The sequence below is a fragment of the Bufo bufo genome, chromosome 4 (assembly GCF_905171765.1).
Source record: "Bufo bufo chromosome 4, aBufBuf1.1, whole genome shotgun sequence".
Classification (NCBI taxonomy): Eukaryota; Metazoa; Chordata; class Amphibia; order Anura; family Bufonidae; genus Bufo; species Bufo bufo.
The window spans coordinates 366409196-366426316 of NC_053392.1; the positions used below are offsets into that span (position 1 = coordinate 366409196).

At 43.1% G+C, this 17121-nt stretch overlaps 1 protein-coding gene across 4 annotated transcripts in view; it reads right to left on the reverse strand.

Annotated features, from left to right (window-relative positions):
* Window positions 1–17121, reverse strand: part of PTPRK (protein tyrosine phosphatase receptor type K) — a 395839-nt gene that overhangs the window by 243937 nt on the left and 134781 nt on the right. For all 4 annotated transcript variants that reach the window (XM_040429122.1, XM_040429120.1, XM_040429123.1 and 1 more), the window contains exons 4-5: window positions 9075–9156; window positions 3359–3474 (exon numbers count right to left, since the gene is read on the reverse strand). In XM_040429122.1, the coding sequence (XP_040285056.1) occupies window positions 3359–3474; window positions 9075–9156 (198 nt within the window). The remainder of the gene's footprint in view (window positions 1–3358; window positions 3475–9074; window positions 9157–17121) is intronic.

The following is a 17121-nucleotide window of genomic DNA, read 5'->3' on the forward strand; positions in this document are numbered from 1 at the left end:
AAAGTGCTCCTGTGTACTGAGCAATCACATTTCAGATCATCCGCTAGGGATCTCTCTGCGGCTAAACGGAAACATAGCAGATTGTTTCTGCACGGCTACCAGATATGATACGATTCAGGTACATTAGAGGGAAGAAAGCGATGGACGGCTGAATCAGCTGATACAGTCACAGCTTTACATTACAGATACTACTGTAATCATATATTACCATATGTCATCTGTCCCACGAGGAAGAGATAGAACAGGATGGATTCATGAGACTTCTGCTGCAATAAATGTTTTCCTCGCTAAACTGCTTCAAATGGTATTGCTTTAAATTGTGGGTATGGTACAAGACTGAGAGCACAGTATAGCGGTGTAGTTTAAAAACATACTGAACTAAATAAGGCCTGAATAAAGCTACTGCAATACATGATAAAATCCCAAGTCCATTATAAAAGAGATGCACATCCTAAGAGGCTTATAAAACTTAAAGGGGTATTATATAGAATAACAGGCCCCAACTGTTTGGTAGGTATCAGTTACAATACAATTCCAGGGCTTCACCTATTGGAAGTACGTGAGTCCCCTTTTTCCCTTATTAGCACTTCAGAAAGACCATACAAGGTGTCTCCAATGTAGTTATGTAAGTTGCTGAAATAGGCAAATACTGTATTTAACTACCCCCATAAACCTCAGTGAAGATGATCGCATGCACGGTCATGTCTCCAGGTCAGGTGGAATCAGGATACCCTAACTCTGCTAATGTATGGGGGTCTCAGCACACCATTAAAACATACGCCCCTGCTTACCCCTCTCTGTGCCATTCATCAAATATATACAGTATGTGAGCAACAACCAGACATATGTCTGTGACCAGATGGTTGTGGGCCACAGGCTGTACACCCCTAAGATAAGATGCCTTTATTGTCACTGTACAATACAATGTTATACAATGTACAATACCTAATTTCCATTAATGCGTTTATATACAATTCTTACAACTTTTTTTTATTTATTTTTTTACTTGTAATATAAGTCTGGACTTAAATGATTTTTCATGAAAAATGTCTGTTATGTGTACGTCAAATACAATACATGCATACTTGTCCTTTGGTATCCTCCAAGATTTCAAATCTATTAAGGCCTGCACACGACTGTGCGCTATCCGTGCCCGTGCTGCGGACCTCAAATTGCGGTCTGCAATGCATGGGCACCGACCGTGGGGCAGCCGCATGTGGATCGCGAACCAATTCACTTGAATTGGGTCCGCGATCCGTCTGTTACGCAAAAAGATAGAACAAGTTCTATTTTTTTGCGCAATGGAAGCACGGAACAGAACCCCACAGAAGCACTCCGTAGTGCTTCTGTGGGGTTCCGTGCTTCTGTTCCGCAAATCCGTGATGTGGAATACACACGGCCGGTGCCCCGTGTATTGCGGAACCGCTGTATGTGGCCCGCAATATGGCCACGAGAGCACTACGGCTGTGTTAAAGAGGCCTAATACTTTCAAGACTATCCCTGTCCACCTACCTCTGATTAGGAGCCCTACAGTTTATGAATCAGAACATTTATGAACCTGCTCTGGATGACCGTGCTCATGCGTGTAACGTTATCTTTCCCCAGCATATACCAGACATGGCTGATCCTGGCGATAAATGCTGATGGCTGGGGGTTGAAGAAGCTGCATAAAGACTATAATAAAAACCTAATGGCTGTGCTGCAGTGTCTGACAGCCATATGTCGAGGGAAACAGGAAAACTACTACGGCACTCCACTGAGCCCCATGGCCCCTCTTCCAATAGGTAGTGTACAACTTCTGTATGGTTAAAGGAAACCTGTCGCTATGAAAATGAAATGTAAGCTACAGGCAGCATGTTATAGGACAGCAGAAACTGAGCAGATTAATACATAGCTTTATGGGAAAAGATTCAGTATAACATTTTATTCATTTAAATTCCTGCTCATTCTGGGCTTTGAAGTCAAGGAGGAGGTCCTATCAGTGATTGACAGCTATCAATATACAACTCACAGATAACTGATGGCTCACAGTGATATATATGGATAAAAATTATAATAATTAAAGCAAATCAAATCATGCAGAGTACTCTTACCTCACATAAAAGACATCCGATACCACAACCATAGCGACCCAGTAGTAAAAGTGCTCAAGCCCATAAGGAGGTGGATTATAAATATATATATATATATATATATATATATATATATATATAAATAAAAGGAAAGTGATGGCGGCACCGGAAAAACAAACAATGATGGGTGCTAGGTCCAGGGATGTAGCTGCTTACCCCGTATGAATAAAATGAAAAAAGGCTTGAAAAAGGCTCTTGTATGAGCTGAAACGTTGCCTTCCACATGGGTGAATAAACACCATTGCTCTATAAATATATATCTAATATATATATATATATATATATATATATACACACACACACACACACACATATATATATATACACACATACATACACACACACAGGGAAGGCTGTCAATCACGGATAGGACCATCACCTTGACTTCACAGCCCAGAATAAGGAGGAATTTAAATGAATAAAATACAAGTTATTCTGAGTCTTTTCCCTGTAAAACTACATATCAATCTGCTCAGCTCCTCCTGCTCTATAACATGCTGTCTGCAGATTACAATACATTTTTATGGTAACAGGTTTCCCTCTAAAGGTGTTGTCTCATCATGGACAATAGGGGCATAACGCTAGGATATGCCCCCATTGTCTTATAGGAACGGGCCCGCACCTATATCAAGAACGGAGCCCAGCGCAGCAGCCCTCTATTCATTTTCTATGGGGCCAGCCAAAATAGCCAAGCTCTGGCTCGGCTATTTCCATCGGCCTCATAGAAATGAATGGGAGCTGGGGCCGCGCATGCGCGGTATGCTCCCATTCTATATCTACTTCTTTGGGGAGCCAGCTTGGTGGTGGCCGGACCGGAGTCCTCTAGCCACCACCTTGCGGGGCTCCGTTCTCGATATAGGTGCGGGTCCCAGCGGTGGGACCCGCACCTATAAGACAATGGGGGCATATCCTAGCGATATGCCCCTATTGTCCATGATGAGACAACCCCTTTAAGTCTTTGAGTACACTACTATTTTTTTCCCTACGTTGATATGTCATCTTACAGTAGCATGAAAATATTCTGAAAGATGCATATGTACAAGCCACTCCGTGTATTCCTATGGACTGCAGCAATTGCATAGTTTTTACTATTGCTGGATTTCAAATCTGCAATACCCCATGAATAAAGTTACATTTTCTGGCTAGAAAACTATAAAAACTGAACGTAAAACATGAAAAACAATGTGAATATAGACATAAAAAAAAAAAAAAAAGTTTTGTTTTACCTGAAGCCACAGCTTGTTGTTTACCGCTTCCCTTCCAGTGGCAATGCATTGAAATGTAGCATTCTGACCAGCATTTACCTCAACATCTCCCAGTCTCAAGAAGTGAGGGGATTTATCTGTACACAAAAGAAAGAGTGGAAGATTGTGGTAAGTCAGCAGAGAACATCCCCTTCCCTAGCTGCCCATCTCAGCATCATTTGTCCTGTAACATTATTTGCAGGAATAGATACATTCCTCATGGCGGCTTTTCTGAAGAACAACATTAAAATGTGCAGAGTGAAATCTTAATCTTTGGATTCTAATAGGGCTTGGGCTAGACTGCGCCTACACATAAATAAAATGTGAGGCAAAGGACCTCACCAACATAGTCGGGCAGGAGTTCCTCAGAAAATGTTTAGGTTTTGTTAGCTAAAATGGGTTAACAAGAACGTACAAACCTAACCTGAGGGTAAGCCTAGGTTATATTACGTTTTCGCCATACACTACAGGCCTGGCTATTACTGAAAACTTGTATAATGCCATGAAGATGATGGCAACAAGAATCAACCTTGGAGGCATTCGGTTGCATTTTGTTCTTTGAGTAAACCGCAAAATAAACCATATACCTCGAAAATATGGTGTAAACAGGATGTGAGCCTAGCCTTAGGTTGTAAAGATACTGCTAGATGGAGGGAGGTGGCTTATGGGGGAGACGTGGCCATATAGCACCTGAAAACCGCACAGCCACGTGGGCTACAACCGTATAATAGAGGCTTAAAGAGGACCTTTCACCGATTCTTACCTTATGAACTATACAGATATGTAGTAGCGGGGCGCCCGGGGATCTCACTGCACTTACTATTATCCCGGGCGCCGCTCCATTTCACCTGCTATGCCCTCCGGTATCTCCGCTCACTAAGTTATAGTAGGCGAGATACCAGTCCCTAAGTTATGGGTAGGGCGGAGTCTGCCCTAGCGCTGCCAATCGCAGCGCAGAGCTCACAGCCTGGGAGGTTATTTTCTCCCAGGCTGTGAGCTCTGCAATGCGATTGGCCAGCGCTAGGGCAGACTCCGCCTACCATAACTTAGGGAACGAGATACCGAGGGCATAGCAGGAGAACGGAGGCGGCGCCCCGGGGATAATAGGTAAGTGCAGAGAGATCCCCGGGCGCCGCTCCACATGTATGTATACTTAGTTCAAGGGTAAGAATCGGTGAAAGGTCCTCTTTAAAATGGGATTGCAGTTCCTTGCTTATCGTAGAGCCTGCCTATATGTGTTCAGTTTTAATGAATTGCGATTTTCTGATGTAGGGTTCTGAAGCCAAAAGCAGCATAAAGAGAGCAAAAGTATAACAGGTATATTTTACTTCTCCTAATTCAAAAGTCCCACACTTGGCTTTAGCTCTAAACTGTATCAGAACACCTAAACATGTACACACAACTTTAAGTTTTATGTTATTAAAAACTTCTTTTCTCAGCAATGCAGGGCACATATGAACATGGGAGGTAGACACGAGATGCCTTCAAGCCAACAGCAGGTCGGCCAGTTTTCATAGGTACAAATCTGTTGACCACCGCTGCTCTTCAGGAGCACTGTTGCTTGCAAGTGCTGGGGTCCTAGGTTTGAATCCGACCAAGGACAATATCTGCATGGTATGTTCTCCCCGTGTCTGCATGGGTTTCCTCCCATACTCCAAAATACTGATAGGGAACCTAGATTGTGAGGCCCTTATTGGGGACAGCGTAATGCTAATGTCTGTAAAGCGCTGCGGAATATAGCTATAAGTGCGTAAAATACACAAGTAAATAAACAATAAGCAAGCGATTGCCAATCAAATTTTCGTTATATAATACCAATACCAAATAGCTGCGTCTTGCATGACCCTAACGATTCAGCTGCATCAAGCCCACGTCTCCAACAGTCACTCTGAGTGGCCATTACCCTCAAAGTCAAAACAGCAGCTATGAGGTAATTATTAATTTAGTCAATAAGAGATATCGGGATGGGTGGTATATGGTCTAAGGGTACTTTCACACTAGCGACAGGACGGATCTGACAGGCCGTTCACTCTGTTGGATCCGTTCCTGCCGGCTATTTCTCCATGCCGCCGCTCCGTCCCCATTGACCATTTCGCGTGAGAGTGTCGCCGGACTAAAAAGTCTGACATGCAGTACTTTTAGTCCAGCGGCCTTTCGCCGTGCACTGCCGTGATGCGCTGGAGCGTCCGCCCCGTCCCCATTATAGTTCAATGAGACAGAGCGGCAGCACGGCGAAATAGCGGCAAGGACGATCCGACAGGTTGAACAGCCTGTCGGATACGTCCTGCCGCTAGTTGTGAAAGTAGCCTTAGATGTACCAGAATTATTACTTTTTTAAACAGTGCACGATGTGCGCAATAAATGAAACCTTGTTGTCTCCTAGCAGAGAACGTAATTAAAAAGGTTTCATTAGTATACTGCTCTGTCCTAGTAATTGGTACAGATCAATACAATTATCACTAACCGAGTGCATATAATCATGACTCACATTCAGAAGTACCATGCACAAATGCAGCCAGTTTTCACAACATTTCGAGCACATGTTGGGAATAATTACAACTACAAAATAAAACCATCCCACCAAACAAAAATAGGCTTAACTCTTTCTATAGACTTAACGCCAGAAACGGCAGGCCGTTTAAAGCTCTGCCCCTTCTGGTAAGACCCAACCCCTTTTCTCGCCACTTCACAAAAATGTCAAGGTGGTTACAAACTTACAAAGTCACATATTAATGGGGCACATAGTTGTGCGCCATAAGCTGCAACTTATTTATGCCACAATAGTGGGCGTAAATGCATTAAAAAATATCTGGTCAGTGCATTTTATACATATTTCTGCCAAATGTCAAGCCATAAATTTCGTTATGGTGTAAGAAAAAGAGACATGGCTTTATACACCTTCAATGTATGTCAGGGGAACAATGGTTTTCTGCTGACAGCCATCTTTCCCTCCATATACACTCAGTTTGGCCGAGCATGTGCTGCTGCCAGAGCTTCCTATACACATTATATCGTTGGCCGTGGATCCGGACAAGTATATACTAAGGCTGGTTTTCCATGAGAAGCTGGGATCCATCAGAAGAACATAAAAAAAGGATTCTTTATTTTGAGCATCCATTATCTCATTTTGCATCAGTTTTGTCAGGGATTAGTTACATATTTTTGACGGGAGAAAAATTCCTCCTCACTAGAACTTTGCTCCTCTCTAAAATAAAAGGATCTCTAACGGATGCAAAATTTGCTCAAAATAAAGGATCCCATTTTTTTATTCTGATAAACCAGAACAGAAAACCAAATGGTGATGTGAACTCTGCCTTGTGTATGGAGGCATTTACAAAAAGTTGCTAAATACGAAAAGTCCTGTCTCCTCTACTAAATGCAGACCCTGTGTAGAAAGTGTGGATGTCATTTTAGGCTACCTTAACATCTGCACTTTGTATGGGCTCTTAACAACCGGAGTAAAACGTTTCCGCTCGATTAATAAATCAGGATGCATTTGTTACATTTGGATGCGGTTGTTATTAAAGCGAAACTGAACAAACTGGATCCACCACTAAAAACAATGTAGATCAATGGGTGTTGGATCAGTTTTTTTTTTCGGAACGTGCACCATTGACTTTCAATGTTTTAAGTGCTGGATCTGGTTAGTTCCGTTTTACAGACCAGACAAAACAGCAGCTTGCAGGCAGTTTGTGTCTGGTCACGAAACCTGAATAAACCGGAACGGAATGCATCCCAGTTAGTTTTTGTCCCCATTGACAATGCATGGGGACAAAAACACAAAATTGAAGAGTTTTGCTCTGGTTTTGAGCTCCTTTGCCAGATCTCATAAATTTGAGGCTTCAACATATTCTTCTCACATCTTAGGCTACTTTCACACCTGCGTTCGGTGGCGGATCAGTCTTGTATCTGCACAGACGGAACGCACAGATAATGCAAATGCTTGTACCCGTTCAGGAACTGATCAGTTTGCATTATTCTTTCATTAAAAGTCTAAGTGAAAACGGATCCGTCCCTGACTTGACATTGAGAAGTCAATGGGAGACAAATCGGTTTTCAATTGCACCATATTGTGTCAGTGAAAAAGGATTCGTCCCCATTGACTTACATTGTAATTCGGGACCAGATTCGTTGGCTCCGCATCAAGCAGCGTTTTGGTGTCCCGCTCTCAGGGAGTGGGAATGGAGGCGGAACGAGCCAAACTGATGCATTCTGAGCGGATCCTTATCCATTCAGAATGCATTGGGGCTGAACTGATCCGTTTTGGGGCCGCTTGTGAGTCCTGCAAACGGATCTCACAATCAATGCAGAAACGCCCCACTAGCACCTAGATGCTAATTTGCATATTAAAATTATTTTTTTAGCGAGATCCGGGGACAGGCAGTGGAGATATATGTCATACTTTATGTTTCAGCTGACATTAGGTCCATCGCTAATGTCAGATAGCTACATAACTATTTTTCTGATGACAAAAACCCTTTCAAGAGATCTCTATCTCTTTTACCACTCCTGATTCTGGAACATCTATTCTTAAGTCTCTATCTTGTGCCATTCATTTATTATTTCTACTAGAAGCTATGAATCAATTTCTAGCAGTCTGCAGTAAGGGTACAGAGGGGTAGTAACCAGTTTGGGGGGGGGGGGGGGGGGGGGTACCTGCACAGTCTGACAATGTGAGCACTGATTGGATAGAGTCAGAATGTGCAGGGAGACACCCCCAACTGGTTACCACCCCTCTGTACCCTTACTGCAAACTTCTAGCATTCATAATAAAGGAATGGCACAACAAGTCGAAAGCTGCCATTTATGCCAAAAACCTGTCAGCTCCCATTATAGTGAATCACTGGATACTGCCGTGTCCCCAAAGCTGGTAATTTGTTTCTCTGCCAGAACAGACTACCAAAAATATGAACGTACCCCAAGGCTGACATCAACATTTCAGTTCCGAGCATCTTTCACACATTCTGTCCTAACCAGCAGCACTGCTTTTCTTGTTAAAACGATGAACTCCATAATGTATCAATGGGATCCATCAGATGGTGGCAATTTCAATCAGAAGCCACAACCCAAATGTGGACAGAGCCTAAAGTTATAGGTTATGTCTGCTTCAGTTTACAACTCTATGGTAAATACAAGAACTTTTTCCCATTTACTGCCAGTAAGCAGAAATCTTGCAAACAGTGAGGAATAGAAATAAAATAAAATTAGAAATATTTTGACAATGGTTAAAATGAACAAGAAATCAGAAAACTCCAACTATTTCCATAAAGGTTCTGAAGTGGCCCGGCTTGCCAACTTTCGTATTTGTAAAGATGGCAGGTTCACAGTACAAATCTTAGTCAGCGCTTAACATATTTGTAATAAGATGGGTAAAATATCCCCAAAGGCCATATTAAAGAAGAGTGCATGTTGCATCTTCATTAAGGAAGTAGCCACAACTAAAAGTAACTAATTAGGACCCAGCACAAATAATGCATTTATTCCTTTAATTAAGGATTAACATTCATTAAGTAAGGTCTTCTGTCACAGTTGAGATTAGTCAGTAATTATTGCAGAAAGCACATCATTTTCCGCATGGAGCAATAGACAAAAGAGGTTTAAACCACTGTTTCGGTGGTATGGATGTAAATAAAACAAACCGATGCTCGAGCATGGTGACGGACATACATTTAAAAGGGAATAAAAAAATCATCCTTACCGCATGGGTAGCTCAGAACTTGGATATCATCTATGGCAATGTATCCGCCTCTCCCGCCTGAGGCTTCAGCTTCAAAGATTACCTGCCATTAGACATAAAATGACAACCATTAAGAACAGGTCTATCCAGTGCAATTTTACCACAGTAGAAGGCATCTATTTTATGCGACAATTTCTTAACAATACACAATGTAGAAAATGATATAAATTGCAAAACATATACACTTAAAGGGGATGTCCAAATTGAATAAGTAAAAACTCAGGCAGCCACTGAAAATGTGCTAAAACAAAAGAACCATACTCGCCCCTTTTCTCACCGTTTCCCGGCAATGCGCTCCAGTCCTCCCGCTGCTGCCATGCACACAGGTCACAGTCCAGCCAATCACTACCTTCAGCAGTACACAGGACATCACTGCTGAGGCCAGTTAGTGCATGGAACTGCACCGCTGCAGCCAGAAAAACAAACAGCAGCATGGAGACCTGGAGCACATCACTACAAGAGAAAAGGGGTAAGGAGCACTCATTTTGTCATTTCAGCAAATTTGCTGGGTTTTTATTTAACTTTGACAACCGGGGGTAAGGCTACATGCACACGAACGTATTTGGTTTCAGAGTCCGTTCCGTTTTTTTTTGCGGATAGGATGCGGACCCATCCATTTCAATGTGTCCGCAAAACACGCGGACAGCACACCGCGTGCTGTCCGCATCAGTATGTCCGTTCCGTTGCCCAGCAAATAAAAAAAAATTGTGCATGTTCTATTTTTTTCTAGTTTGCGGACAAGGATAGGCATTATTACAATGGATCCGCCCAAAAAACTGATCCGAAAAAATAAAACGGATGCCATACGGAACGTCACCCGTTTTTCTTCCACAAGCCTGCAAAAAACACATACGGTCGTGTGCATGCCAAGTTTCTCCCAAGTGGTTTGTAGAAATTATGTATGGGAGAAGTAGGAAAGTTTCAAGGTTTACTTCAAGGGTACATCAAGTTGCAAAATTGTGGTAAAATTCACATAAAGACAGTGGATTTGTAGCAGATTTACCCCCATACATTGCAAATGGTTAAATCCACTATGAAAATCAGCATCATGACACGTTGCAGATCTAAAATCTACTTTGCCGACACTGTACTACGCTAAAGGCAGAATTCAGATCTACAATTTTCAACGCATCTTCCCCAGGTATACATACCTACTCCATGCAGGTCCTCTGTGGTGCCTCTGCTGTCCTTATGGTCTGGTCTCCGCACAGTTTACCTCATAGCCAATGACTGGCTTCAGCGGTGATGTAGCCACAAGCAGCATGTCACCACTGAAGCCAGTCAATGGCTGGAGCGGTGCATGTCAACATGTCCATCCAGTGCCAGGAGAAAGAAGTGCAGGAACTGGAAGATGGAGCAGAGACAGCACGAAGGACCAAAGTGGCATGGAGCAGGCAAGTATGAATCTTCTGTTTCAAGCGGCAGACTGCAGGCACTTGCTTAAAAATCCTTAATTACCGGAAATCCCCTTTAAGGCGGATACTCACATAGGGCTGATAGGAGGAAAATTCTATAAAAGAAAATCTCTGGTACATACAGTTGCTTGCCACTCAAGGCAACAGTAGAGATCGAAGATTATCAATTATGTGAGCCAAGTTTGCTTACTTTATTAGTGCGGAGAGGCTCCGCAAACTTTCCTATAATTTCAATATAAATGTATAATTTCAATATAAAATGCATAATTTTTCCTCATTCAATCTTTTAAGCCCTGAAGGAAGCCATTTTCACACGTTCATCTACTGTAAAAGCAGTCTGGGGAAGAATGGACTGATAAGTATGCAGAGCATGGTATGCATATCTCCTCAGCAGAGATCGACAAAAAATCTTCCTTCCTGTGCCAAAGTAGTCCGCTACATGCTGGCACTTATCATATTCATTTAGAAAACACACCATCCATGTCTAAATCTAAAACCACTTTAAAGAAAAATGGCAGCTATATTATGTCTATATAAAGTGCCTCGGGACTATCCATATAAATAGATACATAAGCAGATAGATTTTGCCGTAAGCCACATTTGGTGAAAAAGTCTGCGACTTTGCGATTTTCTACCACTCTTACTTTTTTTTTTTTAAATAATATGCGGCGCCGCTGCCGGCCAATCAGATTTGCTGTAATTTACACCAGAAACTAAATTATAATGCACATTTTCATCAGTTATACTGATGCAGATTTTGCCTTAAAGCAGCACCCTCACAAACATTTTTATTCTCTAACCAGTTAGAATGGTACATGATGTAAAGTGTACTGAAGGTAACCTCCTTACCGGTGACTGCATTTGAGAGTTATCCCCTCCCTTCTGATCCTTAGCTGTGTCATTTGACTCAGGACAGGAAGTCTGTTATTTCTCTATTTATTCCTATGAGACAGATATTGAGGCTCCCATAGGAGCTTCCTGTTCACACATAAGACGCTGTGTTATTTGCAGAGTCAGTGCTGGTCACATGACACAGCTGAGGATCAGAAGGGAGGGCATAACTCACAAATAGTGTAAGGCCTCTTTCACACGGGAGCGTTGCGGAAAAGGTGCAGGTGCATTGCGGGAACATGCACGATTTTTCCACGCGAGTGCAAAACATTGTAATGCGTTTTGCACTCGCGTGAGAAAAATCGCACATGTTTGGGACCCAAACACGAACTTCTTCACAGAAGTTCGGGCTTGGGATCGGTGTTCTGTAGATTGTATTATTTTCCCTTGCAACATGGTTATAAGGGAAAATAATAGCATTCTGAATACAGAATGCATGGTAAAATAGGGCTGGAGGGGTTAAAAAATTTTTTTTTATAAATTAACTCACCTTAATCCACTTGCTCGCGCAGCCCGGCATCTCTTCTGTCTTCTTTTTTGCTGTGTGCAGGAAAAGGACCTGTGGTGACGTCACTCCAGTAGTCACATGATCCATCACCATGGTAAAAGATCATGTGATGACCGGAGTGACGTCACCACAGGTCCTTTTCCTGCACACAGCAAAAAAGAAGACAGAAAAGAAGCCGGGCTGCGCGATCAAGTGGATTAAGGCGAGTTTAATTATTTTTTATTTATTTTTTTTAACCCCTCCAGCCCTATTTTACTATGCATTCTGTATTCAGAATGCTATTATTCTCCCTTATAACCATGTAATAAGGGGAAATAATAATGATCGGGTCCCCATGCCGATCGTCTCCTAGCAACAGTGCGTGAAAATCGCACCGCATCCGCACTTGCTTGCAGATGCTTGCGATTTTCACGCAACCCCATTCATTTCTACGGGGCCTGCGTTACGTGAAAAACGCACAAAGAGGAGCATGCTGCGATTTTCACGCAACGCCCAAGTGATGCGTGAAAATCACAGCTCGTGTGCACAGCCCCATAGAAATGAATGGGTCAGGATTCAGTGCGGGTGCAATGCGTTCAACTCAAGCATCGCATCCGTGCGGAATACTCACTCGTTTGAAAGGGGCCTTACTGGTAAGAAAATTATCTTCACTACACTTTACCTCATGTACCTTTCTAACAGGTCAGAGAATAACTATGTGGAGCGCTTCTTAAAAGGTGCACGAACTGCCAGAAGATACCCTGAATTTATTAAAAGGCATGTACCTCTTAACCTTGGCACATGTTACTCTAGTACACTTCTGATGAAAAACAGAATAAGGGTGAATGCACACGGCTGCGTCCGTATTACAGTCTACAAAAGACAAACCCGCAAAATACAGATAGCTTTCATAGGCATTCTATATTTTTCTGACTTCCATCAACAGTAACGTATAGTCTTGCCCACAACACTGACAAGAGTAGGACAAGTTCTATAATTTGTGGAGTGGCCAGAGGGATCACAAAAATTATGGATGTGTGCAAGGTCCCATAGAGATGAATGAATCTGTGTGCCATCTACAAAGAAATGTAGACAGCACACAGTTTAACCACTTGCCGCAACTGTAACGCCGAAAGGCGTCATCGCGGCGGCTCCCCCAGGCTACGCTAACGCCGATTGGCGTCATCTCGCGTGAGCCGAGATTTCCTGTGAACGCGCGCACACAGGCGCGCGCGCTCACAGGAACGGAAGGTAAGAGAGTGGATCTCCAGCCTGCCAGCGGCGATCGTTCGCTGGCAGGCTGGAGATGTGTTTTTTTTTAACCCCTGAAAGGTATATCAGACGCTGTTTTGATAACAGCATCTAATATACCTGCTACCTGGTCCTCTGGTGGTCCCCTTTGTTTGGATCGACCACCAGAGGACACAGGTAGCTCAGTAATATGTTGCACCAAGCATCACTACACTACACCCCCCCCCCCTGTCACTTATTAACCCCTTATTCACCCTTGATCACCCCTTATCACCCCATATAGACTCCCTGATCACCCCCCTGTCATTGATTACCCCCCTGTAAAGCTCTATTCAGACGTCCGCATGATTTTTACGGATCCACTGATAGATGGATCGGATCCGCAAAACGCATACGGACGTCTGAATGGAGCCTTACAGGGGCGTGATCAATGACTGTGGTGATCACCCCATATAGACTCCCTGATCACCCCCTGTCATTGATTACCCCCCTGTGAAGCTCCATTCAGACGTCCGCATGATTTTTACGGATCCACTGATAGATGGATCGGATCCGCAAAACGCATACGGACGTCTGAATGGAGCCTTACAGGGGCGTGATCAATGACTGTGGTGACCACCCCATATAGACTCCCTGATCACCCCCCTGTCATTGATTACCCCCCTGTCAAGCTCCATTCAGACGTCCGCATGATTTTTACGGATCCACTGATAGATGGATCGGATCCGCAAAACGCATATGGACGTCTGAATGGAGCCTTACAGGGGCGTGATCAATGACTGTGGTGATCACCCCATATAGACTCCCTGATCACCCCCCTGTCATTGATCACCCCCCTGTAAAGCTCCATTCAGACGTCCGCATGATTTTTACGGATCCACTGATAGATGGATCGGATCCGCAAAACGCATATGGACGTCTGAATGGAGCCTTACAGGGGCGTGATCAATGACTGTGGTGATCACCCCATATAGACTCCCTGATCACCCCCCCTGTCATTGATTACCCCCTGTCATCGATCACCCCCCTGATAACTCTGCTTTCAGACGTCCGCATGATTTTTACGGATCCACTGATAGATGGATCGGATCCGCAAAACACATACAGGCGTCTCCCTGGAGCCTTCCAGGGGGGGTGATCACCCCATATAGACTCCCTGATCACCCCCCCTGTCATTGATCACCCCCCTGTCATTGATCACCCCCCCTGTCATTGATCACCCCCCCTGTCATTGATCACCCCCCCTGTCATTGATCACCCCCCCTGTCATTGATCACCCCCCTGTCATTGATCACCCCCCCTGTCAGGCTGCATTCAGATGTCCGTATGATTTTTACGGATCCACGGATACATGGATCGGATCCGCAAAACACATACGGACATCTGAATGGAGCCTTATAGGGGGGTGATCAATGACAGGGGGGTGATAACCCCATATAGACTCCCTGATCACCCCCCTGTCATTGATCACCCCCCTGTAAGGCTCCATTCAGACATTTTTTTGGCCCAAGTTAGCGGAAATTATTATTTATTTCTTACAAAGTCTCATATTCCACTAACTTGTGTCAAAAAATAAAATCTCACATGAACTCACCATACCCCTCACTGAATCCAAATGCGTAAAAATTTTTAGAGATTTATATTCCAGACGACTTCTCACGCTTTAGGGCCCCTAGAATGCCAGGGCAGTATAAATACCCCACATGTGACCCCATTTCGGAAAGAAGACACCCCAAGGTATTCCGTGAGGGGCATATTGAGTCCATGAACGATTGAAATTTTTGTCCCAAGTTAGCGGAAAGGGAGACTTTGTGAGAAAAAAATAAATAAAATCAATTTCCACTAACTTGTGCCAAAAAAAATAAATTTCTATGAACTCGCCATGCCCCTCATTGAATACCTTGGGGTGTCTTCTTTCCAAAATGGGGTCACATGTGGGGTATTTATACTGCCCTGGCATTCTAGGGGCCCTAAAGCGTGAGAAGAAGTCTGGGATCCAAATGTCTAAAAATGCCCTCATAAAATGAATGTGGGCCCCTTTGCGCATCTAGGCTGCAAAAAAGTGTCACACATCTGGTATCGCCGTACTCAGGAGAAGTTGGGCAATGTGTTTTGGGGTGTCATTTTACATATACCCATGCTGGGTGAGAGAAATATCTTGGTCAAATGCCAACTTTGTATAAAAAAAATTGGAAAAGTTGTCTTTTGCTGAGATATTTCTCTCACCCAGCATGAGTATATGTAAAAAGACACCCCAAAACACATTGCCCAACTTCTCCTGAATACGGCGATACCACATGTGTGACACTTTTTTGCAGCCTAGGTGGGAAAAGGGGCCCACATTCCAAAGAGCACCTTTAGGATTTCACAGGTCATTTACCTACTTACCACACATTAGGGCCCCTGGAAAATGCCAGGGCAGTATAACTACCCCACAAGTGACCCCATTTTGGAAAGAAGACACCCCAAGGTATTCCGTGAGGGGCATGGCGAGTTCCTAGAATTTTATATTTTTTGTCACAAGTTAGCGGAAAATGATGATTATTTTTATTTTTTTTTTCCTTACAAAGTCTCATATTCCACTAACTTGTGACAAAAAATAAAAACTTCCATGAACTCGCCATGCCCCTCACGGAATACCTTGGGGTGTCTTCTTTCCAAAATGGGGTCACTTGTGGGGTAGTTATACTGCCCTGGCATTCTAGGGGCCCAAATGTGTGGTAAGGAGTTTGAAATCAAATTCTGTAAAAAATGACCAGTGAAATCCGAAAGGTGCTCTTTGGAATATGGGCCCCTTTGCCCACCTAGGCTGCAAAAAAGTGTCACACATCTGGTATCTCCGTATTCAGGAGAAGTTGGGGAATGTGTTTTGGGGTGTCATTTTACATATACCCATGCTGGGTGAGAGAAATATCTTGGCAAAAGACAACTTTTCCCATTTTTTTATACAAATTTGGCATTTGACCAAGATATTTATCTCACCCAGCATGGGTATATGTAAAATGACACCCCAAAACACATGCCCCAACTTCTCCTGAATACGGAGATACCAGATGTGTGACACTTTTTTGCAGCCTAGGTGGGCAAAGGGGCCCATATTCCAAAGAGCACCTTTCGGATTTCACTGGTCATTTTTTACAGAATTTGATTTCAAACTCCTTACCACACATTTGGGCCCCTAGAATGCCAGGGCAGTATAACTACCCCACAAGTGACCCCATTTTGGAAAGAAGAGACCCCCAAGGTATTCGCTGATGGGCATAGTGAGTTCATGGAAGTTTTTATTTTTTGTCACAAGTTAGTGGAATATGAGACTTTGTAAGAAAAAAAAATAAAAAATCATCATTTGCCGCTAACTTGTGACAAAAAATTTAAAATTCTAGGAACTCACTATGCCCATCAGCGAATACCTTAGGGTGTCTACTTTCCGAAATGGGGTCATTTGTGGGGTTTTTCTACTGTCTGGGCATTGTAGAACCTCAGGAAACATGACAGGTGCTGAGAAAGTCAGAGCTGCTTCAAAAAGCGGAAATTCACATTTTTGTACCATAGATTGTAAACGCTATAACTTTTACCTAAACCATTTTTTTTTTACCCAAACATTTTTTTTTTTATCAAAGACCTGTAGAACAATAAATTTAGATAAAAATTTATATATGGATGTCGTTTTTTTTGCAAAATTTTGCAACTGAAAGTGAAAAATGTCATTTTTTTGCCAAAAAATCGTTAAATTTCGATTAATAACAAAAAAAGTAAAAATGTCAGCAGCAATGAAATACCACCAAAAGAAAGCTCTATTAGTGAGAAGAAAAGGAGGTAAAATTCATTTGGGTGGTAAGTTGCATGACCGAGCAATAAACCGCTAAAGTTGTGGAGTGCCGATTTGTAAAAAAGGGCCTGGTCTTTAGGGGGGTATAAACCTGTGGTCCTTAATTAAACATACGATGGAGACAAACGTTTGAAT